We start from the raw sequence: 26,576 nt of genomic DNA, 5'->3' as shown, positions 1-26,576 counted from the left end.
TTTTGTTCCGGGAGTGCGGGTGTTCACGGGAGCTGGGCTCACTGCCTCAGAAAGAGTTTGGAGGAAGCACAGAGGCTGCTGGGTGCGGAGGCAGGCTATCTGAAAGGCCCGTCTCGGTGGTCCAGCTATTTGCCCAGCTGTAAAGAAAAATACAATTAAACATACACACCTCTTCAATATTCTCCACACACGATCCCCTTGCCCCATACACGAAAACCCAGGTCACCTCATGCCCCCTATCCACCTCCCATGGGCCCTCTTATCCTCATTGCCAACCTATGCCTGTTTACTCACACCCATTGCTCTTTGGAGCCCCTGTGCCAACTTAAGCCAACCCGTTCCCCACCCACCACCCTGTGCCCTCATCGAGGCATAGAGGTCTGCAGCACAGAAAAGGCCAATTGGCCCATCGCGTCTGCACAGGTAAAAAAAACAACCACCTAACTATTCTAATCCCATGTTCCAGCACTTGGTCCATAGTCTTGTATTCCATTGCACCCTCCATGCCAGCTTACCCAGTATCCACCATGGGCAGACCTCTAGACCCATGTCAAGATGAAATAAAATAAAGTTCTAAGTGTCTATTGCAGTCTTTATTGTAAACAAATTCTCACTTGTAAAAGCACATTCACTACATTTAAACTCCTTCACCAAATATTTAGTTCAAGTGCTTAATTTGTTATAAAAACTAGTGTTTGCATTCATACTCCCTCATTGAAGATGTCATAACCACTTGGAACTGTCAATCAAATTGTTAATTAAAAGTGACCCAACTGTCCAGTGACGGATATGTGCTGAGAAGTCGCACATCAGGTGGCTCTCCTCCCACGAACCTGAAAAATAGGCTCTTTTCACACAAAAAAGCCCACTCACACCAAGGAAAAACATTCCCACAGCACTACCAACAACACGAGAGAGGAAAATGCCAAATAGCAGCCATTTCACAGGATGTGTGGAAACCAGGAGCTGAAAAAACCTGGACAAACAGACAACCAAGCCGGCCGATGAGGCGGCAAAACTCAGGCTTCACCAGAGCGAGAGGGACCGGCCTGCCGCACAAGAAGCCCCCCACCCCCCCACACCAGGGGATGGGTGGAGGATGTTTCTCAAGAGAATTGAGAGTACATCAGGAAGAGATGAAATCAGACATCCAAGTTGCAGTCAAGGGTGCGGTTGCCAAAGCTCTGGTGACCATGCAGGTGGCCCTAGACAAGGAGGAGAGGCGACTGGAAGCCCAGGAAAATATGACCAAAGAACTGGAAAAAGCTGCGACAGGCCAGGGCGATCAGATTGTTGCTCTGGAAAAAAAGGTGGCAAGGCTGGTTGCAACGCAGGGGAGGTTGAAGGCGAAAGTCGAAGGAGAACCGGTCGAGGTGTCAAAACCCACGGATCGTGGGTCTGCCGGAGGGGATTGAAGGTCGGAAGACAACGGACTATGTGGCCCAAATGCTGAGAAATCTGGTGGGAAGGGATAGCTCCCCAGCCGACCAGAAATCGACAGAGCCAACCGGTTGCTTCGCCCAAATCCAGGGAACAGCCGAGGGCAATCATCGCCAAAATGCCCGGTATCAGGACCGCAAATGAATCCTGTGCTGGGTGAGACAAACTAACAACTGTAACTGGGAAGGTCACCGGATTCAGATGTACCCGGCCATTTGAGCAGAATTTAATAGGGTGAAGGACGGGATGTACAAAAACGGCGTGAAGTCTGGGATGCTGTACCCAGCTAAACTCTGGGTCACTTTCCAAGCACTTCTTCATGGCCCCTGTGGATGCAGACAAGTTTGTCTCAGAGACAGACTAGAGAAGCGGCAGCAGGGACAGCGATGTAAAGCCCGCAGTGTGAGACTCTTATTTTTTACTTCCTACTTTCTGACTTGCCAACTGTGAACCACCATGTCGATCACATTGCGCAGGATTGTTCTGTCTCGTTCTGGGGACAAGGGAGGAAAGAGAGGAAGGTAGAGACCAGGGCAGCAGAACGCAGAAGAAGGTGAAGAGAATGGCGGAAAAGAAGCTCAGGGAATAGGTGATGGGAGTATGCAGAACTAGCCCCGGGAGGGGTCTACCACACTAGCGGGGTAGCTAGCACCGGGAAGCGTGCAGGAGACAGAGGCCGTGGTGCATCTCCCACAAGGGGAAAAGCACATGGCAAGGAGGGGGGGGGGGCTGGCAGAAACCGGTATCAGAGGGATGATCCAGGAAAGACATAGAGGGAAGGGAGAAGGGGGGGGGCAGCAACAGGGTGGGGAGGAAAAGAAGACGGGGAGTGGGGGAGAAGAAAACACCACAAGGGAAATACGGATAAAGAAGGATTGAGGACATTAGGCTGGCTACAACAGACCACACGTGATGATGTGGTACGAATTGACGCTGCAAGCAACCGCTTTGGAGGGTCCCTGAAAGAGGGAAAACTTGGAGTGCAGAGGCTCACCCACATGGCGTACTCCGAGTTGGCGGCCATGTTGGGTGGTCCCTGGACAAAGGGAAACCCCGGAGCACAGGGACCCGACCTCATGGGGAAAACAGTGTCCATGGTCATCTTGGAAGGCCCTCTAACAATGGGAATCCCCGGAGCACAGAGGCGCGTCCACCAGGAAAGAATGGGTGATCCAGCAGGAGCAAGAGGACACCTCCCCCGCCCCCCCATCAGGATAATCTCCTGGAACATCAGGGGATTTAACGGCCCAGTGAAAAGATCCAGAATCTTCGCCCACCTAAAAAGTTCGAAAGCCGACATAATCTTCCTCCAAGAGATGCATCTGAGGGAGAAGGACTGACTGCGGGTAAGGAAGGGCTGGGTGGGACAGACCTATCATTCCTGCTATGGGAAGAGGGCCAGAGGGGTAGCCATATTGCTAAATAAGAGGACTGTGTTTATGGCGACAAGGATGGTTATGGACGGCACGTCAGGGTCAGGGTTAGCGGTCCTGGAGGGGGCACCGGTAGTCCTGGTGAACGTGTACGCTCCCAACTGGGGCGACACGGAGTTTATAAAGAAGACCATGGCAGAAATCCCCGAGTTCGACACACACCGACTGATCATGGGGGGAAGATTTTAACTGTGTACTGGACCCACAGACAGGTTGAATCCAAAAACGGAGAAGACCTCCAACATGGCAAAGAAACTCAACCTATATATGGAGCAGATGGGGCTGTGGACCCATGGCGGTTCACCCACCCAGTTGAGAAGGAGTTCTTCTTCTCCCAAGTACACAATGTATTTTCACAGATCGACGACTTTGTAGTGGGAAAATCGGTGCATCCAGGCTAATAAGAGTGGAAAATCCCGCCATTGTAATCTCCGACCTCGCTCCACACTACATGGATGTCAGGTTAGAGAGGGGCCATGACCATGGCCCCCCATGGAGGTTGGACATGGCTATCCTGACTGATAAGACTTTCTGTGAGAAAATATCACAGGCCACAGCCGAGTATGCCACTAATAACCAGAATGGGGAGGTCTCGCCCTGCACGTTCTGGGAGGTGCTGAAGGCTGTGATCAGGGGAGAAATTATCACGTATAAAGCACAGAGAGATAGGGAAGAGAGGGTGGCCAAGCAGCAGCTGGTCGACTCCATACTGGAAGTAGGCCGGCAATATTCCGCGGTCCAAACCACAGAGCTCCTGGCGGAAAGGAAAAAGCTACAGATGGACTTTGACCTGCTCTCCCCAAGGAAAGCAGTGCTCCAACTCCGCCAGGCACGGGGGACCATGTACCAGCACGGAGATGAAGCCGGCCGCCTGCTGGCTCACCAGTTGAGAAAGCAGGCACTCATGAGGGAAATAGTCTGGATTAGCGATAGCAAAAGCATCTTCGTAGCAGAGCCCAAAAAGGTTAACAAGCATTCGAGACCGACTACCGGGGGTTGTACACCTCCGAGCCCCCAGCAGGGGACTTGAGGGTGAAGTAGTTCCTCGATGGACAGGACATGCCAGTTGTGGGGGAGGATAGGAGACAGGATGGAAGTACTGCTAGAACTGGGAGAAATCATGAAGAGCATCAACTTCATGCAGGCATGGAAGGCACCGCGACCAGACAGTTTCCTGGCAGACTTCTACAAAGGATTTGCGACGGCACTGGCCTCGCACCTGCGGGTGATGCTCCTAGATTCCCTGGCAAGGGCCCCCCTGCTGTCTATGCTAGCACAAGCTTCAATCTCATTGATACCTAAGGAAGACACAGACCCACCTCGCTGCTAAACCCGCGGCACGGTAGCACAGTGGTTAGCACTGTTGCTTCACAGGGCCGAGGTCCCAGGTTCGATTGAGTCACTGTCTGTGTGGAGTCTGCACATTCTCCCTGTGGCTGCGTGGGTTTCCTCCGGGTGTTCCGGTTTCCTCCCACAAGTCCTGCAAGACGTGCTGTTAGGTAATTTGGATATTCTGAATTCTCCCTCTGAGTACCCGAACAGGCGCTGAAATGTGGCGACTAAGGGATTTTCACAGTAACTTCATTGCAGTGTTAATGTAAGCCTACTTGTGACAATAAAAAGATTATTATTATTAAACGCAGACGCACAAATATTGGCAAGATCCTAGCCAGGAGACTGGAGGACTGCTTACCGGAGGTGGTGGCAGAAGACCAGATGGGTTTTGTCAAGGGTAGACAGCTAACATCGAACATCAGATGCCTGTTGAAAGTGATCATGACCCCACCCGGGGAGAGAACACCCATAAGACCATAAGACATAGGAGCAGAAGTAGGCCACTTGGCCCATCGAGTCTGCTCCGCCATTCAATCATGGCTGATATTTTCTCAACCCCATTCTCCTGCCTTCTCCCCATAACCCCTGATCACCCGAGGTGATCATCTCCCTGGACGCAGATAAGGCCTTCGACAGAGTTGAATGGAAGTATCTTACAGAGGTACTGGTGTGGTTTGGGCTTGGAGCAGAGTTTACCTCCTGGGTAAAACTCCTGTACAGAGCTCCCACAGCGAGCGTACGGCAAATACCACCAGATCTAAGTACTTCCAGCTGCACAGAGGCACAAGGCAGGATGCCCGTTGATCCCGCTGCTGTTCGCTCTAGCAATCAAACCACTGGAGATCGCGCTTAGGGCAGTAAAGAATTGGAAGAGGATCTGGAGAGGAGACCGAGAACACAGAGTCTCACTCTATGTGGATGACCTTCTCCTCTACATCTGAGATCCGCAAAGCAGCATGGAAGGGATCATGACGCTCTTGACAAAGTCAACCTGAGCAGGAGCGATATGTTCCCGGTAAACCCGCAAGGGGGAGGAACAGAGCTGGAGGGGCTGCTATTTAAACAAGCCCGACACAAATTCCGCTACCTGGGGATCCAAATCACTCACGACTGGACAGAGATCCACAAATGGAACCTGACCAGCCTGACGGAGGAAATTAAAAAAAGACCTGCAGAGATGGAACGCGCTCCCACTCTCCCTGGCGGGGAGAGTGCAGGTGATCAAAATGGACATACTGCCCATAAGACCATAAGACATAGGAGCGGAAGTAAGGCCATTCGGCCCATCGAGTCCACTCCACCATTCAATCATGGCTGATTTCAACTCCATTTACCCGCTCTCTCTCTATAGCCCTTAATTCCTCGAGAAATCAAGAATTTATCAACTTCTGTCTTAAAGACACTCAACGTCCCGGCCTCCACCGCCCTCTGTGGCAATGAATTCCACAGACCCACCACTCTCTGGCTGAAGAAACTTCTCCTCATCTCTGTTCTAAAGTGACTCCCTTTTATTCTAAGGCTGTGCCCCCGGGTCCTAGTCTCCCCTGCTAATGGGAACAACTTCCCTACGTCCACCCTATCTAAGCCATTCATTATTTTGTAAGTTTCTATTAGATCTTCCCTCAACCTCCTAAACTCCAATGAATATAATCCCAGGATCCTCAGACGTTCATCGTATGTTAGGCCTACCATTCCTGGGATCATCCATGTGAATCTCCGCTGGACCCGCTCCAGTGCCAGTATGTCCTTCCTGAGGTGTGGGGCCCAGAAATGCTCACAGTATTCTAAATGGGGCATATCTAATGCTTTATAAAGCTTCAGAAGTACATCCCTGCTTTTATATTCCAAGCCTCTTGAGATAAATGACAACATTGCATTTGCTTTCTTAATTACGGACTCAACCTGCAAGTTTACCTTTAGAGAATCCTGGACTAGGACTCCCAAGTCCCTTTGCACTTCAGCATTATGAATTTTGTCACCGTTTAGAAAATAGTCCATGCCTCTATTCTTTCTTCCAAAGTGCAAGACCTCGCACTTGCCCACGTTGAATTTCATCAGCCATTTCTTGGACCACTCTCCTAAACTGTCTAAATCTTTCTGCAGCCTCCCCACCTCCTCCACACTACCTGCCCCTCCACCTATCTTTGTATCATCGGCAAACTTAGCCAGAATGCCCCCAGTCCCGTCATCTAGATCGTTAATATATAAAGAGAACAGCTGTGGCCCCAACACTGAACCCTGCGGGACGCCACTCGTCACCGGTTGCCATTCCGAAAAAGAACCTTTTATCCCAACTCTCTGCCTTCTGCCTGACAGCCAATCGTCAATCCAAGTTAGTACCTTGCCTCGAATACCATGGGCCCTTATTTTACTCAGCAGTCTCCCGTGAGGCACCTTATCAAAGGGCTTTTGGAAGTCAAGATAGATAACATCCATTGGCTCTCCTTGGTCTAACCTATTTGTTATCTCTTCAAAGGACTCTAACAGGTTTGTCAGGCACGACCTCTCCTTATTAAATCCATGCTGACTTGTCCTAATCCGACCCTGCACTTCCAAGAATTTAGAAATCTCATCCTTAACAATGGATTCTAGAATCTTGCCAACAACCGAGGTTAGGCTAATTAACCTATAATTTTCCATCTTTTTCCTTGTTCCCTTCTTGAACAGGTTCCTTCCTGTTTGTGGCGGCGGGGGGGGGGGGGGGGGGGGGTGGGGGTGGAGAACGCAAGGATCCCAAAGAGAGTACTGCAGAGAACGAAATCCATTGGGGGGACCTAGCCCTCCCAAACTTACAATATTATCACTGGGCAGCGACCGCAGAGAGAATAAAGGGGTGGATAAAGGAGCCAGAAGCCAAGTGGGTGCTTATGGAGGAGGGCTCCTGCAGAGGGACCTCCCTCCGGGCCCCAACCACAGCGGCACTCCCATCCCCACCGAATAAATATTCAACGAGCCCAGTGGTGCTAGCAACACTCAGGCCGTGGAACGAACTGCGATAGCATTTCGGGTTAACCAAAATGTCTGACAAGGCCCCCACCTGCAACAACCACAGGTTCACGCCGGCGACCATGGACGCCACCTTCAAAAGGTGGAACCGGACGGAGGGACGCTGACATTTAGGGATTTCTACACAAACAACAGGCTAACACGCTCAAGGAACTGACAGAAAAAATCCAGCTGACAGGGGGGAGCGTACTAAGGCATCTGCATATCAAAAATTTAGAGAACCCAGCTTTTCTTTCCAATTAAGGGGAAATTTCCATTGGTTTTTAATGAGCACACGTGCAAATTAAATTTGATAACCCACACAGAGTAAGTCATGATTGAATTTTGATAACTATTTGTTTTCCTCAGGTAGTGTACCAGAGTAAATGGAGTGACAGTTCCCCTGAGCCTGGGACAAAGGCCCTGATTGTACAGATTGAAAATAGAACCATTGAACTTTCATATCGGAGTCAGGTTCGAGTTAACAACACAGACGTGGAACTTCCTTACATTGATGAAACAGATATCTCAATTCAGCATTCAGGTACTCACCTCCCCCAGTGGAGAAATGAACAGGATTAGAGAGGTGGGAACTCTCAGATATGTTACTCAATTGTGCTACAGATTTGGTGGCAACATTTGAATTGGTGGAATATCCAGCCATCCATTTTGACACATTCTGGCTCTTTTGAAGTGAAGTCATTGTTGTGATGAAGCAGATTTGACAGCCACTTTGTGCACAGCAAGCTCCCACAGACAGCAACGTGTGAATGATCAGACAATCTGTTTTTGTGCTGTTGATTAAGGGATGACTAATGAATTCAACAGTGGGAGAAATCCATGCTTCTCAGAAAGAGTGCCGAGGGATCTTTTACAATTCCATCCACCAGAGAGCGCAGACGGACCCTTATTTCACATCTCATTTGAAAGACGGTACCTCTGACAGTGCAGCACTCACTCAGTACTGCACCAAAGTGTCAGCTTTGATTTTTGTGTTCAAAAGTCATAGAGTGGGACTTGACTCCCAAATCTACTGGCTCAGTGGCAAGAGTAGAACCAACTGAGCTAGGGCCTGATACTGGGCTTGGGTTCAAATTCTACTCGAGATACTTGAACACATAACACAGGCTGACACTTTAGTACGAGGAGAATGCTGCCTTGTCGGTGATAAAAGAAAGACGGGTTTACAGATAGGGGGCGAAATTCTCCGGAAACGGCGCGATGTCCGCCGACTGGCGCCCAAAACAGCGCAAATCAGACAGGCATTGCGCCGCCCCTCCGCATCTTTGGGGGCCGAGCCCCAACCTTAAGGGGCTAGGCCGGCGCCGGACGAATTTCCGCCCCGCCAGCTGGCGCGGAAATGACATCTCCGGGCGGCGCATGCGCGGGAGCGTCAGCGGCCGCTGACGGCATTCCCGCGCATGCGCAGTGGAGGGAGTCTCTTCTGCCTCTGCCATGGTGGAGACCGTGGCGGAGGCGGAAAGGAAAGAGTGCCCCCACGGCACAGGCCCGCCCGCGGATCGGTGGGCCCCAATCGCGGGCCAGGCCACCGTGGGGGCACCCCCCGGGGCCAGATCGCCCCGCGACCCCCCCAGGACCCCGGAGCCCGCCCGGGCCGCCTTGTCCCGCCGGTAAGGTAGGTGGTTTAATTTACGCCGGCGGGACAGGCATTTTAGCGGCGGGAGTTCGGCCCATCCGGGCCGGAGAATCGCGCGGGGGGGCCCGCCAATCGGCGCGGCGCGATTCCCGCCCCCGCCGAATCTCCTGTGCCGGAGACTTCAGCAACCGGCGGGGGCAGGATTCACGCCAGCCCCCGGCGATTCTCCAACCCGGCGGGGGGTCGGAGAATCTCGCCCAGTGTCTTTATATAGTGCCCAGATGTCCCAAAGTGATTAATAGCTGATCAAGTACTTTTGCAGTATAGCACTGTTGAAATGTAGGATGAGATTTTTAACTGAAGTCCTAGCTGCTCTCTCACATATTTGTAAATGACACCATGGCATGACCAGAAAAAAAAAAGTAGATTTGTTTCAATCAATGTTTTGCCCATGTTATGGGCCAGGGTTTAAAAAGTGTATTATGGAGTCCACCTGACCTGCAACCTTTATGTTGAATTTGGCTAGGATGAGCACAAGAGCCTTCCTTTCAGGTGTTATTCAAAGGACTTCTTAGATGCTTTTTTCTTTCAACAAACAATTTTATTGAGGTATTTTTTGGCATTGTAAACAGTTACAGATTACAGAAATATGCAAACATCAACGTAAAACCAACACTTCAACCAAACCATAATGCACATACCCGCTCCTCTCCCATAGACACTACCCGCCTATTTATCCCTCCTACTCTACTCTAATCTCCCCCTCCCCCCCTCTCCCGCCCCCCCCCTGCTGACATTCGCTCTCCTGCGAAGAAGTCGATGAATGGTTGCCACCTTCGGGCGAACCCCAGTACAGATCCCCTCAAGGCGAACTTGATTTTTTTCCATACCCAGAAAACTTGACCTGTCCGAAAGCCATAGTTCGGTCTTCGGGGGTTTTGAGTCCCTCCATGCCAGCAGTATTCGCCGCCGGGCTATTAGGGAAGCAAAGGCCAGAACATCAGCCTCTTTCTCCCCCTGGACTCCCGGGTCTTCTGAAACCCCGAAAATTGCCATCTCTGGACTCATCACCACCCTTGTTTTCAGCACCCGGGACATGACCCCCGCAAATCCCTCCCAGTACCCCCTGAGCTTAGGACATGCCTAAAACATGTGAACATGGTTCGCTGGTTCCCCCGCGCATCTAGCGCACTTGTCCTCTACCTCAAAGAATTTGCTCATCCGAGCTACCGTCATGTGGGCCGGGTGAACGACCTGAAACTGAATCAGGCTGAGCCCGGCACATATTGTGGTTGAGTTTACCCTACTCAGGGCTTCCACCCATACCCTGTCCTCCATGTCCCCACCGAGCTCTTCCTCCCATTTCAGTTCCTCCGTCTGGGACTCTTCCCCCTTAATGAGCACCTTGTAAATATCCGAGACTCTACCCTCTCCTCCTTCTCCTCTAGAGACTATTCTGTCCTGGATCCCTATTGGCAGGATGTGTGGGAAGGATGGGATCCTGTCTGCGTACAAAGTCCCGCACCTGTAAGTACCTAAAGTCATTTCCCCTTTCCAGCCCAGCTTTCTCCGCCAACTCCCTCAAACTCGCAAAGTTCCCCTCCAGGAACATATCGCCCACCCTCCTCACCCCCGCCCGCCGCCATGTTCGAAACCCTCCATCCATGTTCCCGGGGGCGAATCGATGGTTATCACAAATTGGATCCCAGGCCAACGCACCCACCTCCCCTGCATGCTTTCTCCACTGGCCCCAAATCCGCAAGGCCACTACCGGGCTGGTGGAGTACCTGGCTGGCGCAAGCGGTAGGGGAGCCGTGACCATTGCTGCCAAGCTGGTGCCCCTGCACGAAGCCGCCTCCACCCGCTCCCAGATAGACCCCGTACCCACCATCCACTTCCTTATCATGGCTATGTTAGCCGCCCAGTGGTAGTTGATCAGATTCGGCAATGCCAGTCCCCCCTCGTTGCGGCTCCTTTCAAGCATCGCCTTCCTCACCCGTGGGGATCTTCCCGCCCAGACAAAGCTCATGGTGATTTTGCCTGTCTTTTTGAAGAAGGACCGTGGGATAAAGATCGGGAGGCACTGGAAGATGAACAGGAATCTAGGGAGGATTGTCATCTTTACTGTCTGCACCCTCCCCGCCAGTGACAGCGGGAGTGCATCCCATCTCCGAAACTCCCTCTTCATTTGTTCCACCACTCTAGTTAAATTTAATTTATGTAACCTGCCCCAGTCTCGTGCCACCTGTATCCCCAAGTACCGGAAACTTTGCTCCACCAGCCTAAATGGCAGCTCCTTCAGCCTATTCTCCTGGCCCCTTGCCTGCACCACAAACATCTCACTCTTGGCCATATTTAATTTGTACCCTGAGAACCGGCCAAACTTCCTCAATGTTTCCAGTATATTTTCCATCCCAGCCAGTGGATCCGACACATACAGGAGCAGGACATCCGCATAGAGAGAGACCCTGTGCTCCAGCCCCCCCCCCCCCACAGTCATTCCCTTCCACCCCTTTGCCGCTCTCAGCGCAATCGCTAACAGTTCTATGGCCAGCGCGAACAGCAACGGGGAGAGTGGGCACCCCTGTCTGGTCCCGCGATGTAGTCTGAAGTAATCTGACATTATCCTGTTCATCCTTACGCGAGCTTTTGGGGCCTGGTACAATAGTCTGGCCCAAATAACCAGTCCCTCCCCGAACCCAAACCGTCCGATTACCTCCCACAAATAGTCCCACTCCACCCCGTCGAAGGCCTTCTCTGCGTCCATTGCCACCACTACCTCCACCTCCTTGCCTGTCGGGGGCATCATAATCACATGAAGCAATCTTCTCAAATTGGCTATCAGCTGCCTGCCTTTCACAAACCCTGTTTGGTCGTCCCCAATCACCTCCGCTACGCAGTCCTCAATTCTAATCACCAGGACCTTTGCCAGGAGCTTGGCATCCACATTGATCAGGGAGATTGGCCTGTATGACCCGCAGGATTCCGGGTCCTTGTCCCACTTTAATACCAGCGAGATGGTGGCTTGTGACATCGTCAGGAGCAGGGTCCCTCTGTCCCTCGCCTTATTAAAAACCCTTGTCAGGACCGGTCCCACTATCTCCGAGAACGTTTGTAAAACTCTACTGGGTATCCATCCGGTCCCGGGGCTTTCCCCGACTGCATGGCCTTTAGGCCCCCCAGTACATCCTCCGCTCTAATCGGGGCCCCCAGCCCGTCCACTAGTTCCCTGCCTACTTTTGGGAAGGTTAGTCCGTCCATGAGCCGTTTCATCTCCTCCGGCTCCTTCCGGGGGTTCTAAATTGTAAAGCTTACTATAAAAGTCCCGAAATACCTTATTCAGTCCTGATGGGTCCTCCACTCTGCTCCCCTTCCCGTCCACCACTCTACTTATTTCCCTGGCCGCCTCCCTCTTCCCGAGTTGCTGCACTAGCAATCTGCTGGCCTTCTCCCCATGCTCATACACCACTCCCCTTGCCTTCCTCAGTTGTTCCACGGCCCTACTCGTGGATAGTACCCCCAGTTCCGCCTGCAGTCTCCGTCTTTCCCTGAGTAGATCCTCCCCCTGGGACCCCGCATGCTCCTCGTCTATCCAGTGAATCTCCTTAACCAATCTATCCATTTCTGCTCTGTCCACCCTATCCCTGTGAGCCCGAATTGAGATCAGCTTCCCCCTCACTACTGCCTTCAGCGCCTCCCACAGGGTCGCTGCTGAAACCTCCCCGTATCATTCACCTGCAAGTAATTTTGCATACACTTCCACAGTCTCTCACATATCCCCTCCTCCGACAACAATCCTACGACTAACCTCCATTGCGGGCGGTGGTAATTCGCCCCACCGACCTGCAGGTCCACACAATGTGGGGCATGGTCCGAAATAGCGATCGCCGAGTATTCCGTATTCCTTACCTCCCCTACACAGTTCCTGCTCAAGATGAAGAAATCAATCCGAGAGTATACTTTAGGAACATGCAAGTAGAACGAGTAGCCCCTTCCCATTGGCTGTCTGGCTCTCCATCGGTCCACTGCCCCCATTTGCTCCATGAACCCTTTCAGCTCCCTTGCCATTGCTGGGAGCCTACCCGTTTTGGGACATGACCGGTCTAGCCCCGGGTCGAGGACCGTATTAAAGTCCCCCTCCATCATCAACTTGAGTGAGTCTAGGTCTGGGATCTTCCCCAGCACTCTTTTAATAAAGTCAGCGCCGTCCCAGTTCGGAGCATATATGTTCACCAGCACCACTCTCCTCCCCTCCAGGCTTGCCCCTTACCATAAGGAATCTGCCCCCACCGTCTGCGATTACGCCCTCCGCCTCAAATTGAACCCACTTATTGATCAAAATTGCTACCCCCCTGGACTTAGAGTCCAAGCCCGAGTGGAAGACCTGGCTGATCCAGCCCTTCCTTAGCCTAGTCTGGTCAGACACTTTCAAATGTGTCTCCTGCAACATAATTACGTCCGCCTTTAGAGCCTGCAAATGCGCGAACACACGTGCCCTTTTAACTGGCCCATTTAGTCCTCTGACATTCCAGGTGATCAACCTGGTTGGGGGGTACACCGCCCGCCCCCCCCCCCCCCCCCCCACCTTCCATGCCGGTCAGCCATAACCTCTCTTGGGCCAGCCCCAGGCCAATGCGCCGCGCTGCTCTTGGCTCGCCTCTTGGCCGCCTCCACCCCCGACCTCCTCTCCATTACCTACTTCAGACCCGTCCCACGTCAGCAGAATAACTTCCCCTCCTCCCCTCCCTTCCCCCCCTAGCAACATCTCCCGATAGCCCCACCCCTGCCATCTATTGGCTGTATTCACACCCCCCCACCTGACTCCCTTGACTAGCCAATCTGCTAGCCCGGTGACTCATCGCTCCGGCGCCCACTTGTCTCACTCCCATTGTTTCCCCGACCTCATCTCCCCACTCATTAACACACCATCCCCCACTCCGCCCCACTGGAGCAGTCTCACTAAAATGGGAAAGATCAAACAAGATGGAAACATCGAACAGCACCGTGAGGCTGCTCCTGGTACAATACAGTTCCAGCTGTGTCCACAGATAAGTGTTAACCCACGTCCCTTTCTGAGCATTAATAAAATAGCAACACAGTAACACAGTACCCGTACATCACCCACCCGAAACAAACATAAAAACCATAGACATAAAAAACCCCCAACCAACATCTTTAATCCCCATTGCTTACCGGCCATCTTTATGTTACAATGAAGGCTCCAACGCACTCAGAGAACACGACGAAAGGTCCCAACAACAGCAGAAAAAAGAGAAAAGAAAAAAAAGAGCATACGAGAGAGGGATCCCCTTCCCCCCTGCACCCTCCGTAGGCAAAAGCTGCCCAAAAATACAACACATGGCACCTTTAAAGCAGTAAACAGTCGACCGTCAGTCCAGGCACAGTAGGCATCCCCCCAAACGATAACTCTCGGACCCTAGCTTGCGTCCGTGGGTCCTTTTTTCGGGACCAGCCCCTGATCCCTCGCAAAGTCCATCGCTTCTTCGGGCTCGGAGAAGTAGTGGTGTTGGCTGTGATGCGTGACCCAAAGACGAGCCGGGAAGAGCAGACCAAACTTCACGTGCTTTTTAAATAACACCTCCTTAACTTGTTTAAAAGCTGCTCGACGTCTGGCCACCTCCTGGCTTTGGTCCTGATAAATGCAAAGAACACTGTTATTCCACATGCTGCTCTTAGCGCCCTTTGCCCACTGCAACACCCGCTCCTTCTCCACAAACCTATGGAACCTGATCACCATCGGATGGAGGTACCCCCCGGACGCATCTGCCTCGCCTGTACTCTGTGTGCCCCCCCCCCCCCCCCCCCCCCAGCTCCGGTGGTCGCGGAAAGGCTTCAGCCCCCATCAGCTGCATCAACAGGTCAACCAGAAACGCTGTGGCATCTGCTCCCTCAGCCCCCTCCGGGAGGTCGATGATCCTCAGATTTTGTCTGCGGGCTCTATTTTCCAGCTCCTCTACTCTGTCCAGCACTCTTCTCTGTCTCTCCTTCAACCCATCGACTTCCAGCGCAGCTGTCATGATATTCAAACACACACATCATGATAGACACACCAACAGACAAATCAGAACACACAACACCACAACCAATGACAGAAAGATATAAAAGCACAGACAAGACCCCTGGTGGTCAGTAAGAGCTGCAGAGGAGAACCAGGACACAGCTATTGCCAAAGACACTCAGGGAGACAGCACGTGCAGAGTATCCAGAACGAACTGTATTATAAGAGTTATAATAAAATAGAGTTGTACCACATACAACTGTGTTGGCTCATCTGTGCACCAGAGCACCCAACACCACATGGTACAGGAGTGGATCGATACCTGCCGGCATACCTCAGTGTACAGAGACAACCAGCAGTGCCCAGGCATGATGTACAAGCTCCCGGTTCCGCAGGCGCTCCAGTGCGACGGCGACCTCCACGAAAACTGGCGGCGATTCCGGCAAATGTTCGAGTTGTTCCTGGCGGCAGCTGAACTCAAGGACCTGGATGATAAGGAAAAAATTGAATTTCTCCTCACCGTCGCCGGTGCAAGGGCAAGAGCAATGTTCAGAAGGTTCAGGTTCTTCAGGAGGCAGCAAAGGCACGATTACCAGGCAGTCATGGGCAAATTCGCCAAGTACTGTGAAGAATACGCAATCCAATGGGGACTTAAAGGTAAGAAAAGCTGCAGTACTCACCTCGTGGCTGGGATCCCGGAGCCCGAAATCCCGGGCCTGAGAAAAGGCTGGGTCGAGGTCGGCGGCCATCTTGCTAAAGGTATAACGCTAGCACAGTTGCGCGAGAAGTGCGCAGAACCGGAAGTTTCGTTTGCGCATGCGCGAGATGCTGCGCATGCGCAGTCAAGAAAACGGCCATCGGTAAAGGAACAGCGATCTGAGCATGCGCAGTCGCTTCCTACGTGCTACATACCGAGCGTCAGGATGTCAGAGGCCCAAGACTGGATCAATTTAAAAAGGAAATGTCCCAAATCCAATTTAAAAGGGAAACGTCCCAAATCAAAAAAACAAAAATCTGTTAAAGCTGTAAAACAACCTTCCTTCACCTGGAATGACAGCACAGTGCCGCAAATTGACCCAGGAGATGAATTTAACCTCCGAAGAACCCTCCGACAAGCAGTTACCTACGCACAAGCCGATGATTCCGACCTTGAATACTTCGATGACGATTTTTACAGTGTTTCCGGACCTCGCGAGCCCAATGATAGCTCCGTGGTCCTATATGACTATGACTCGGACGAACCTTTCGTGTTGCACATTGGCGGCCCCCACATTGAATCCGACGCAGATGCGGATTCATTTTTCGGATTTGAGGATCTTCAATCCAGCAGATATGACGTTCCAACTTATCAGTACCGGATGATGCTGCAGCCTGACATTAACAGACAGGGAGCGGTGCAAGCACACGAAGAGTGCCCTGCTGCCACACAGAGCGTGGTCCACGTCCCGCTCAACGTTCCCGACTCTATGAAAGAAGACATGCAAGACTCCAGAGTGCAGTCCTCGCATGAACCAGAAGTGACTCCAGTGTCACAAGCTTCCACAGCAAGCTCGTGGACAGACTCCACAATTGCAGAAATGCAAGACTCCAGAGCGCAGTCCTTGCACGAACAAGAAGTGACTCCAGTGTCACAAGCCTCCACAGAGAGCTCGTGGACAGCCTCCACGATAGAAGCAACGCAAGACTCCAGAGCGCAGTCCTTGCACGAACAAGAAGTGACTCCAGTGTCACAAGCCTCCACAGAGAGCTCGTGGACGGACTCCACGATGGAAGGAACGCAAGACTCCAGAGCGCAGTCCTTGCAGGAACAAGACCATGAGGGTCTAGCAACCTCTCCTGACCAACCAGCGGCAGACGATGCAAGTCTGCCATGCTCCCGTGAACAGCAAGAAGGATATAACAGCCTACCATGCTCCACTACACAGCAGCATGACCATGACGGTCTCTCATGCTACAATAAAGGGCACAGCGCTGAAGACTGTTCAAGCCCAACTGAAGACAAGCCAAAGGAATCGCCTCGTCCAAGCCCGAAGAAAAAAGGTTTATGCGCTGACCTTCAGGATCATTGTAGCCGAACAGAGATTAATAATGCTGCATGGCCACAGAAGGATGCTGAGGATTTGCTAACGAAATTAATTGAATGTTTAACTTGCAAGGAGCAGACTGAGAATTGCCAGTGTTTTAGTACGGATCGAAAAAATGGACAAGACATTGATCCTCAGGTAATGGAAATAACACAACCTGAATCATATCTACAGCAGGGACAAATGTCTCCCTTCAACACAATGCCGCAAAATCCCAACTTCGGAGACCAGCAGTTAGTCAGTAATGACTCTTCAAACCTGGAGGGGAACATTAATTGCATTGAACCTATACACACTCCACTGATTATTGAGCAGAACATTGGAGCAAGAATCCTGAGGACACCGACATCGAGTAGCCAGACAACGAATTTAAAACCCACAGCAGTTTCAAGTGAACCAAGTGTGCTTTCCACTAATGGTGAAGATGCAGATAAGGTCGACCCGATTGTCCATTGTACCACACTAACCCCAGTGATTAAGCAGTTATGTATGGGGAGTATAATGTGGGCAATTGAGAACAGTAAAAGAGAGACCGTGACCATGCCAGTCCCAGCAAAATCAGACCCAGAGACCATGAAGGCATGTACATTAAACAAAGTTACATATGAGGTACCTGAGAAGAAAAGTGAAACGGAATGTTCTTTGGAAAATGGTACAATGTCGATCGAAACAGTGGATCCTATATTCGAGACCATACATATGGGAGAATTTGGGGGTAATAAACAAGGTTCTGCAATGTCTGGGGGAAGATTTAAAGTTCCAAAGAAGAAAAGCCCAAATGAAGGACAATGGCAAGACAATGACAGTCCACCGACATGGTGTGCACCACCAGATGAAAACTCTGACAATTTACCCAACCCTAGTGAACAGCAAGCTGCTAATGACGATCTATCCACGGGATGTGAGACGAGTGACGACAGCATCCCACTTCCCATGCAAAAGGTGCAAGGTGACAGACCTCGCCTAGTGCGTACCGAGGCACTCAACGATCACGGTGGGACCACTGACGACTGCGGTGGCGGCGCACCGCTTCCACCCTCGATGGCTCGAGCCTCTCCACTGGTTGGTGCATTCCTGCATGTTCCGACTCCAGAAGTGCAGCTTCAGGGAATCTCGGCTGCCTCCAGTGAACCTGTTGGGACTCCGGACGGGGGGCATCGGCGGAAGGCAGACCGGACTCCAGATGGGGAGCAGCCAAGCGCCGACTCTGATTTGCGCACGCCAGACCTTGCTCCGGACGGGCGGTGTCGCGGCCTCGGTGATGGCACGCTCAGGGTGACGGCAGATGCCACGGCGACAGGGAATGGATCGCGTGGCAGTCCCACTGGGTCGGCAGTGGCAACCAGCACCGGCGGTCCAAGATGGACACACTAATTCGCGCCATCGCCAGACGTTGATGCGAGCAACAATTCTCTCTCCAAGGCGACATGCTTCGACGTTTCTCTGCGGAGTCGCCCTTCCGGCACAGCAGAAGGCCGGAACCAGCGTACACGGTCTTGGCCAACTTCCACATCTGGCACAGTCATCGCCTTGCATGATATTAGTGATGGTGCTACTTCGATGGCAACGACCCATCGGCTACAAGATGCCGTCCACCACAAACATAAAAAGAAAACAGACTCCACCTTGTTCCTGGCATGCAGGGCGGATGGATTGGTGCGTAGGCGCAATCAGCGGGCTTTGTGCCGCCTTCCACGCTCGCAACTGCACCGTACGCACACGCCGGATCCTCCACTGGTTCCCAAGGATGACTTCGTGGAGATGCCACGGATCATGCCCCTTCCATCGCCACCAGAACCAAACCACAGCCAGGGCACCACTAACAAAGATGTTGAATGTTATATTTGCAAGAATGAAAAAAACCAAGCACTGCATGAAGTACAGCAAATGGTAAAGTAGAGACTTCGGCAACAGCATCACCTCCAACAGTCCAAGGTGAACCAGTGTGACCCCAAATCTCCACAGCTGAACCGGCTTGAGGACCAGCCCATTCTTGAGGCGGTCACCCATTAGACTGGACTTATAACGCTGTTAATACGTTCAAAAAGTCAAACACGTCTGTATTATAACCTGTTGTTGTTTATTGTTCCAGATATCGTCTGACCGGACCAATGTTCAAGTTTTTTTTTTCTCTCGCATCCAAGTTTTGTTATGGTACAACCTTGTTAGTGTGACGCACCCGACATCGCCCCATGTAAATAGTTACGTCATAAACACACGCTGTACACAACACAAACGCACACTCTTAGATGCACTCACGACACAATTATATTTATAACCACGTAGGCACTTGTCTTTGTAAAAAGGGGGGATGTCATGATATTCAAACACACACATCATGATAGACACACCAACAGACAAATCAGAACACACAACACCACAACCAATGACAGAAAGATATAAAAGCACAGACACGACCCCTGGTGGTCAGTAAGAGCTGCAGAGGAGAACCAGGACACAGCTATTGCCAAAGACACTCAGGGAGACAGCACGTGCAGAGTATCCAGAACGAACTGTATTATAAGAGTTATAATAAAATAGAGTTGTACCACATACAACTGTGTTGGCTCATCTGTGCACCAGAGCACCCAACACCACAGCAGCAATCGTCTGCGCGTCCGCCTGCTCCTCCACCGCCTCCCCCAGCTCCTTAACTTTTTCGTCCTGGGCATCCAGTCTCTGGTTCAATTGATCCACTGCCTTCTGAAGTGGTTCCAAGTTATCCCGCTTCAACGATTCAAAACTGCTTTTTATCACCTGCAGCATGTTTTCCAGCACTTGCTGGATCGCCGGGTCCTAGGTCCGCCATCTTTGCTCCCGGGTCAGCTTCCCCTGTACCTTGCCTTTGTCCTTTCCTCTCCCGTTTTTGCTGCTTCCTGCTCTCCCGCGGTTCCATGCAGCCCTGCCCTTTCCTCAGCACCTCCGTGGCCATCTTTCCAGCATTCCACCATCCTGCAAAACCGGGGAACCAGGTCCTCAAATACCGCCGGAGTGAGAGCCACCGAATGTGCGGCTCACTCACTCATCGCCGCCACCGGAAGTCTCTTAGACGCTTTTAATCAAAAAAAACAAGCTTTATTCTCAGAATTTAGTTAAGAATTTTGTGTAAACACGCACAGCAAGAATTTTTATCAATTACAAACATAAAGACCACACACAGCTACAGTAATCTATGTATAACCCTTAATGAATTCCCCTTTGACAATAACAAAATCCACTTTCCAAAGGTGTGGCACAGCACACAACATTCTCACTTGAATAAGACTGTTGTCATTGATATTTTGTTTCACTTTTCAAACAGCACACTTGAATTCCTTCCAGAAAGCAATTATCTCTTTTAGGTTACCAGGCAGTCTGGAACAGCTTTTAAAAGGAAGATAGCGAAAGATACTTCTTTCATCCTGTGCCGTTCAAACCAGTCCAAAACTCAAAGCGAAAGTAAAACTCACACACAGCCACAAACCAGCTCTAGCCACACAGTGACATCACTGAAGCCATGTGATAATACAAAAACCTTTCTTAAAGAGACACTCCCATGACACCCAACATCAATCCTTCAAGCAACATGTAAAACAGATTATCCGCTCATTATTAAAGTGGATACCGTTTGTGGGACTTTCTTCACTCAAATTGGCTGCTGTGTTTCTTATAATACAACAATTGCACTTCAAATGTACTTCATTGGTTTTGAAGCACTTTGGGACTTGCTGGAGCGATGAAAGGCTATATATAAATGCACATGTTTTTCACTTTCTTTCCTTCACCAACTCTCTATTATGATTGCCAAAGCTCGCGGGTAGCACGGTGGTGCAGTGGTTAGTATTGCTGCCTCATGACGCCGAGATCCCAGGTTCGATCCCGGCCCTGGGTCACTGTCCATGTGGAGTTTGCACATTCTCCCTGTGTCTGCGTGAGTTTCGCCCCCACATCCCAAAAGATGTGCCGGATAGGTGGAAAATTGGGGGGAAAATGAATTGGGTACCCTAACTTTATAAAGAAAAAATGATTGCCAAAGCTCTAATCCACACCTTTGATCTCTCAAATGCCTCCATGCTGGCTTTCCTAACTCCACATTGCATGTGTTGCCGAGTTCATACTTCCACTCTTCCCCTGGACTAAATCCTGGGCATCCATCACCTCCATCTTTTTAAAAATAAATTTAAAGTCCCCAATTCTTTTTTTTCCCTATTAAGGGGCAATTTAGCGTGGCCAATTCACCTACCCTGCATTTGGGTTGTGGGGTTGAGACCCATGCCAACTTGGGGAGAATGTGCAAACTCCACATGGACAGTGACCCAGGGCCAGGATCGAACGAGGGTCCTCAGCATTTTGAGGCAGCAGTGCTAACCACTGAGCTACAATGCCGCCTGCTAGTGTATTGATTTCTAAAAGACTTGACATAATTTTCAAATCTCTTTGCAGCCTGACTGTACCCAATACATATGATGTTCATATATCCCAGTCTGAGCTCAAGTTCTCCCCACTTATTTTGTGTAGTTAAGTACAAACTGTGCTGATCTTGATCCTTGAACGTTATGTTCATATTCTGAATATGAATAAACAGCACAAATGTCTTTTAATTGAACCTCACTGAGTAGAACTGCAAGCGTTTATTTGAGAAGCCATTTTCAGCTATGAATGACCCAGTACTAAGCCTGTTAGATTTTTAATAATTATGATGTGGAGATGCCGGCGTTGGACTGGGGTGAGCACAGTACGAAGTCTTACAACACCAGGTTAAAGTCCAACAGGTTTGTTTCGATGTCACTAGCTTTCGGAGCGCTGCTCCTTCCTCAGGTGAATGAAGAGGTATGTTCCAGAAACACATATATAGACAGATTCAAAGATTCCAGACAATGCTTGGAATGCGACCATTAGCAGGTGATTAAATCTTCACAGATCCAGAGATGGGGTAACCCCAGGTTAAAGAGGTGTGAATTGTATCAAGCCAGGACAGTTGGTAGGATTTTGCAGGCCAGATGGTGGGGGATGAATGTAATGCGACATGAATCCCAGGTCCCGGTTGAGGCCGCACTCATGTGTGCGGAACTTGGCTATAAGTTTCTGCTCGGCGATTCTGCGTTGTCGCGCGTCCTGAAGGCCGCCTTGGAGAACGCTTACCCGGAGATCAGAGGCTGAATGCCCTTGACTGCTGAAGTGTTCCCCGACTGGAAGGGAACATTCCTGCCTGGTGATTGTTGCGCGATGTCCGTTCATTCGTTGTTGCAGCTTCTGCATGGTCTCGCCAATGTACCACGCTTCGGGACATCCTTTCCTGCAGCGTATGAGGTAGACAACTTTGGCTGAGTCGCACGAGTATGTACCGCGTACCTGGTGGGTGGTGTTCTCACGTGTAATAGTGGTATCCATGTCGATGATCTGGCACGTCTTGCAGAGATTGCCATGGCAGGGTTGTGTGGTGTCGTGGTCACTGTTCTGAAGACTGGGCTGTTTGCTGCAAACAATGGTTCGTTTGAGGTTGCGCGGTTATTTGAAGGCAAGTAGTGGTGGTGTGGGAATGACCTTGGCAGACGCTGCGACAACGAATGAACGAACATCGCGCGTCTGCATGGTCTCGCCAATGTACCACGCTTCGGGACATCCTTTCCTGCAGCGTATCTACGTCATCTTCTTCACAGCCTTCAACACATCATTGATGACGATGAACATCTTGCCAAGGTCATCCCCACACCACCACTACTTGCCTTCAAACAACCGCGCAACCTCAAACGAACCATTGTTTGCAGCAAACTACCCAGTCTTCAGAACAGTGAACACGACACCACACAACCCTGCCATGGCAATCTCTGCAAGACGTGCCAGATCATCGACATGGATACCACTATTACACGTGAGAACACCACCCGCCAGGTACGCGGTACATACTCGTGCGACTCGGCCAACATTGTCTACCTTATACGCTGCAGGAAAGGATGTCCCGAAGCGTGGTACATTGGCGAGACCATGCAGACGCTGCGACAACGAATGAACGGACATCGCGCAACAATCACCAGGCAGGAATGTTCCCTTCCAGTCGGGGAACACTTCAGCAGTCAAGGGCATTCAGCCTCTGATCTCCGGGTAAGCGTTCTCCAAGGCGGCCTTCAGGACGCGCGACAACGCAGAATCGCCGAGCAGAAACTTATAGCCAAGTTCCGCACACATGAGTGCGGCCTCAACCGGGACCTGGGATTCATGTCGCATTACATTCATCCCCCACCATCTGGCCTGCGAAATCCTACCAACTGTCCTGGCTTGATACAATTCACACCTCTTTAACCTGGGGTTACCCCATCTCTGGATCTGTAAAGATTTAATCACCTGCTAATGGTCGCATTCCAAGCATTGTCTGGAATCTTTGAATCTGTCTATATATGTGTTTCTGGAACATACCTCTTCATTCACCTGAGGAAGGAGCAGCGCTCCGAAAGCTAGTGACATCGAAACAAACCTGTTGGACTTTAACCTGGTTTAATAATTATATCAGTCATTATTCAGCCCTTAACAGTGTATTATTTCATCACTAATATTCATGCTCTCATCCCACCATTTCAGGCTCTGAACCAAACAAAATCCTGTGCAAGTAAGTTGTGCCTCCACAAAGCAGGGATCTGCATCCTTGTTGTTGCTGTCGGAGAGGCTTTAAACTAATTTGACTGGGCAAGGAAACAGGATGCAGCACTAGAAAGGAGAAACAAGATGCAGAAAGGATTGGGAAATGCAGCTAGCACTGAGCTCTGAATGGGTGCTTTACACCTGTCTCTTCCAAGGAAGAATATGCTGCCAAAAAGGGGAGGTATTGGAAAGACTGGCTGTACCTTAAATTGATAAGTCACCAGGATCAGATGGGATGCATTTGAGGATGCTCAGCAAAGTGATACTAGTTATAATCTTCCAGTCCTCCACAGATATACACAAGTGGTATCAGATGACCGAAGAACAGAAAATGCCGTACCCTTGTCAGTTTTAAGCTTTTAGAAATGATATTCCAGGACAAAATTAACAGTCACTGGCAAGGGTAGATTAATTCAGGAAAGTCAGCATGGATTTATTAAAGCCAAATAATGTTTAACTAACTTGATCAAGTATTTTGATGAGGCAACAAAGAGAGTAATGTGGCTGACGTGGCTTGGTAGCAACGTTAAGCCCATGGAATTAAAGGGACATCGGCAGCATGGATACGAATTTGACTGAGAGACTGGAAACAGAGAGTCGAGGTGAGCAGTTTTTTTTTCAGTCTGGAGGTCGGTATACAGTGATGTTCCTCAGGGATTGGTAATAGGACCATTGCTTTCCTGGATCAATATTCGTGACTTAGACTTGGGTGTACAGGGCACAATTTCAACACAATTGTCGATGTCAAAACTTAAGAATATTGTGAAGTGTGAGGAGGCCAGTGATAAACATTAAGAGGACAAGGACTAGTGGAATGGGCAGACGGATGGAAGATTACATTTAACATGGAGAAGTGCAAAGTGATACATTTTGGTAGATGGAAATTCAGAGAGGCAATATAACCTATCTAATTCTAAAAAGGGTACAGGAACAGAGAGAAAGGGATTTATACAGGCTCAAATTGATAAAGGTAGCAGGGCAGATTGAGAAAATGATTTAAAAGGCAGTTGGGATCCTGAACTTTATAAATAAAAGCATAGACTACAAAAGTAAGCAAGTTATGATGAATTTCTGTGAAGCACAGGTACCGCCTAATCTGAAGTATTGTTTCTAATTCTGGATATTAGCATCTCCAGGGAGAGGCAGTGGCATTGTGGTATTGTCAATGGACTAGTAATCCAGGGACCCAGGGTAATACTCTGGGTTTGAGTCCTACCAGGGCAGCTGGTGAAATTTGAATTTATTAAAAATCTGGACTTAAAAGTCTAATCATGACCATGAAACCATTGCCAATTGTTGTAAACACCCATCTGGTTAACCAGGTGCCTTTAGGAAAGGAAATCTGTCATCATTACCTGGTCTGGCCTAAATTTGACACCAGGCCTACAACAATGCGGTTGACTCAATAAATGCTGGGGCAGTCAGCGACGCCCACAACCCAGGAAAGAATAACACAGATGTGAAGGCAAAAGTCCAGAAAAGAATTACAAGAATATTTCCAGGGATGAGGGAATTCAATTATACAGAATGGCTACGATCTGGAATGCACTCCTTGAAAAGGTGGTGGAGGCAGATTCAATCATGTCTTTCAAAATAATTATGATAGGATAAGCACCTGAAGGGAAATAAATTGCAAAGCTACGGGGATGGGACAGGTCAATGGGCCCAGCTAACTTGCTGTTAGTTAAACAATCTGTGATTCAGAGATGTGGAGGTGCTGGTTTTGAGTTTTGAATATTTGCTAGGTTCTAGAACAGTCCCAGCAGATTGGAAGGTAGCGAATGTAACATTGCTATTCAAGAAAAGATGGAGAGAGCAAACAGTAGGCCAGTTAGCCTGACATCAGCCATCGGGAAAATACTGGAATCTATCATTAAATAAGTATGAACACTGCACTTCAAAAATCATAGTATGATCAGACAAAATCAACATGGTTTTACAAAAGGTAAATTATGTTTGACAAATGTAATAGTTTTTGAGGATGTAACTAGTAGCATGTATGAAGGGAACGCAGTACATTTGAATTTCAAAATGGCATTCAATAAGATATGGGGAGCAGGCGGGAAAATGAGGCAAAACAACAGCATGATCAAATTGAATAGTGGAGCAAACTCGAGTAGCCATATGGTCTATCCCTGCTCCTATTTCTTATGTGTTCTTATTCTTTAGCCAGAGATTCTCACTAGCTTAAAATGGGAAGCATGACCGAGTGCTTCCTGTCTTTGGAAAGCCCTGCAGAATTGTTATTTTTACCAATACTCTGGTCCCAACACTGTGAGAGAAAATTATAATAATCTTTATTAGTGCCACAAGTAGGCTTACATTAACACTGCAATAAAGTTACTGTGAAAATCCCCTAGTCGCTACATTCTGGCACCTGTTCGAGTACACGGAGGGAGAATTCAGAATGTCCAATTCACCTAACAAGCACGTCTTTCGGGACTTGCGGGAGGAAACCGGAGCACCCGGAGGAAACCCACGCAGACACGGGGAGAACATGCAGACTCTTCACAGAGAGTGACTGAAGCCAGGAATCGAACCAGGACCCCTGTTGCTGTGAAACAACAGTGCTACCATGCCACAAAATGTACAAGGAAATTAATCTACAAGGTGACAGCGATATCCAGCTGAGTTGCTCGAGGTAAATCGTTTCTGGTGCTTTTTTTCAACAGGACTCTATGCAATTCTGAAGTTGCCGGAAGGCCTTAGTATCACCTGGGATGGGAAAAGTTTTGTAGAAATCCATGTCCCTGAATCGTTGCAATCAAGAATGTGTGGACTGTGTGGCAATTTTAATGGAAACTCGTCAGATGATTTTGTGTAAGTGATGGAGTGCATGCGCATGTCTCAGAGCAATGAAGCTGTTGGCAACAGGCATTTTCAGCTTGACAATTAAAACTCTCTACATTGTCCCAACAAGTATTCTGATGTCAGATGCAGAACAGATTAAATGCAGACACGAAAGTTCCTTAGTTACAATCCCAGTATATTGTGCCAAACAGTGTTCTCCAATGCTGAACCAACTGGAATTTGTGGGGTCAGCAGAAGGGCACCTTATTTACTTGCAA

General features: G+C 49.8%; 1 protein-coding gene across 3 annotated transcripts in view; it reads left to right on the top strand.

The window, feature by feature from the left end:
* Nucleotides 1–26,576, top strand: part of LOC140431033 (von Willebrand factor C and EGF domain-containing protein-like) — a 633,994-nt gene that overhangs the window by 571,520 nt on the left and 35,898 nt on the right. For 2 of the 3 annotated variants that reach the window (XM_072518932.1, XM_072518933.1), the window contains exons 39-40: nt 7,563–7,737; nt 26,181–26,328. In XM_072518932.1, coding sequence (XP_072375033.1) covers nt 7,563–7,737; nt 26,181–26,328 — 323 coding nt within the window. Of the gene's footprint in view, nt 1–7,562; nt 7,738–26,180; nt 26,329–26,576 lie in introns of those variants that run through there. The other variant, XM_072518934.1, reaches the window with a different exon arrangement.

The sequence above is a fragment of the Scyliorhinus torazame genome, chromosome 10 (genome assembly GCF_047496885.1).
Source record: "Scyliorhinus torazame isolate Kashiwa2021f chromosome 10, sScyTor2.1, whole genome shotgun sequence".
NCBI lineage: Eukaryota > Metazoa > Chordata > Chondrichthyes > Carcharhiniformes > Scyliorhinidae > Scyliorhinus > Scyliorhinus torazame.
The sequence above is the reverse complement of the archived record's forward strand: the minus strand, read 5'-3'. Positions and strand labels throughout refer to the sequence as shown.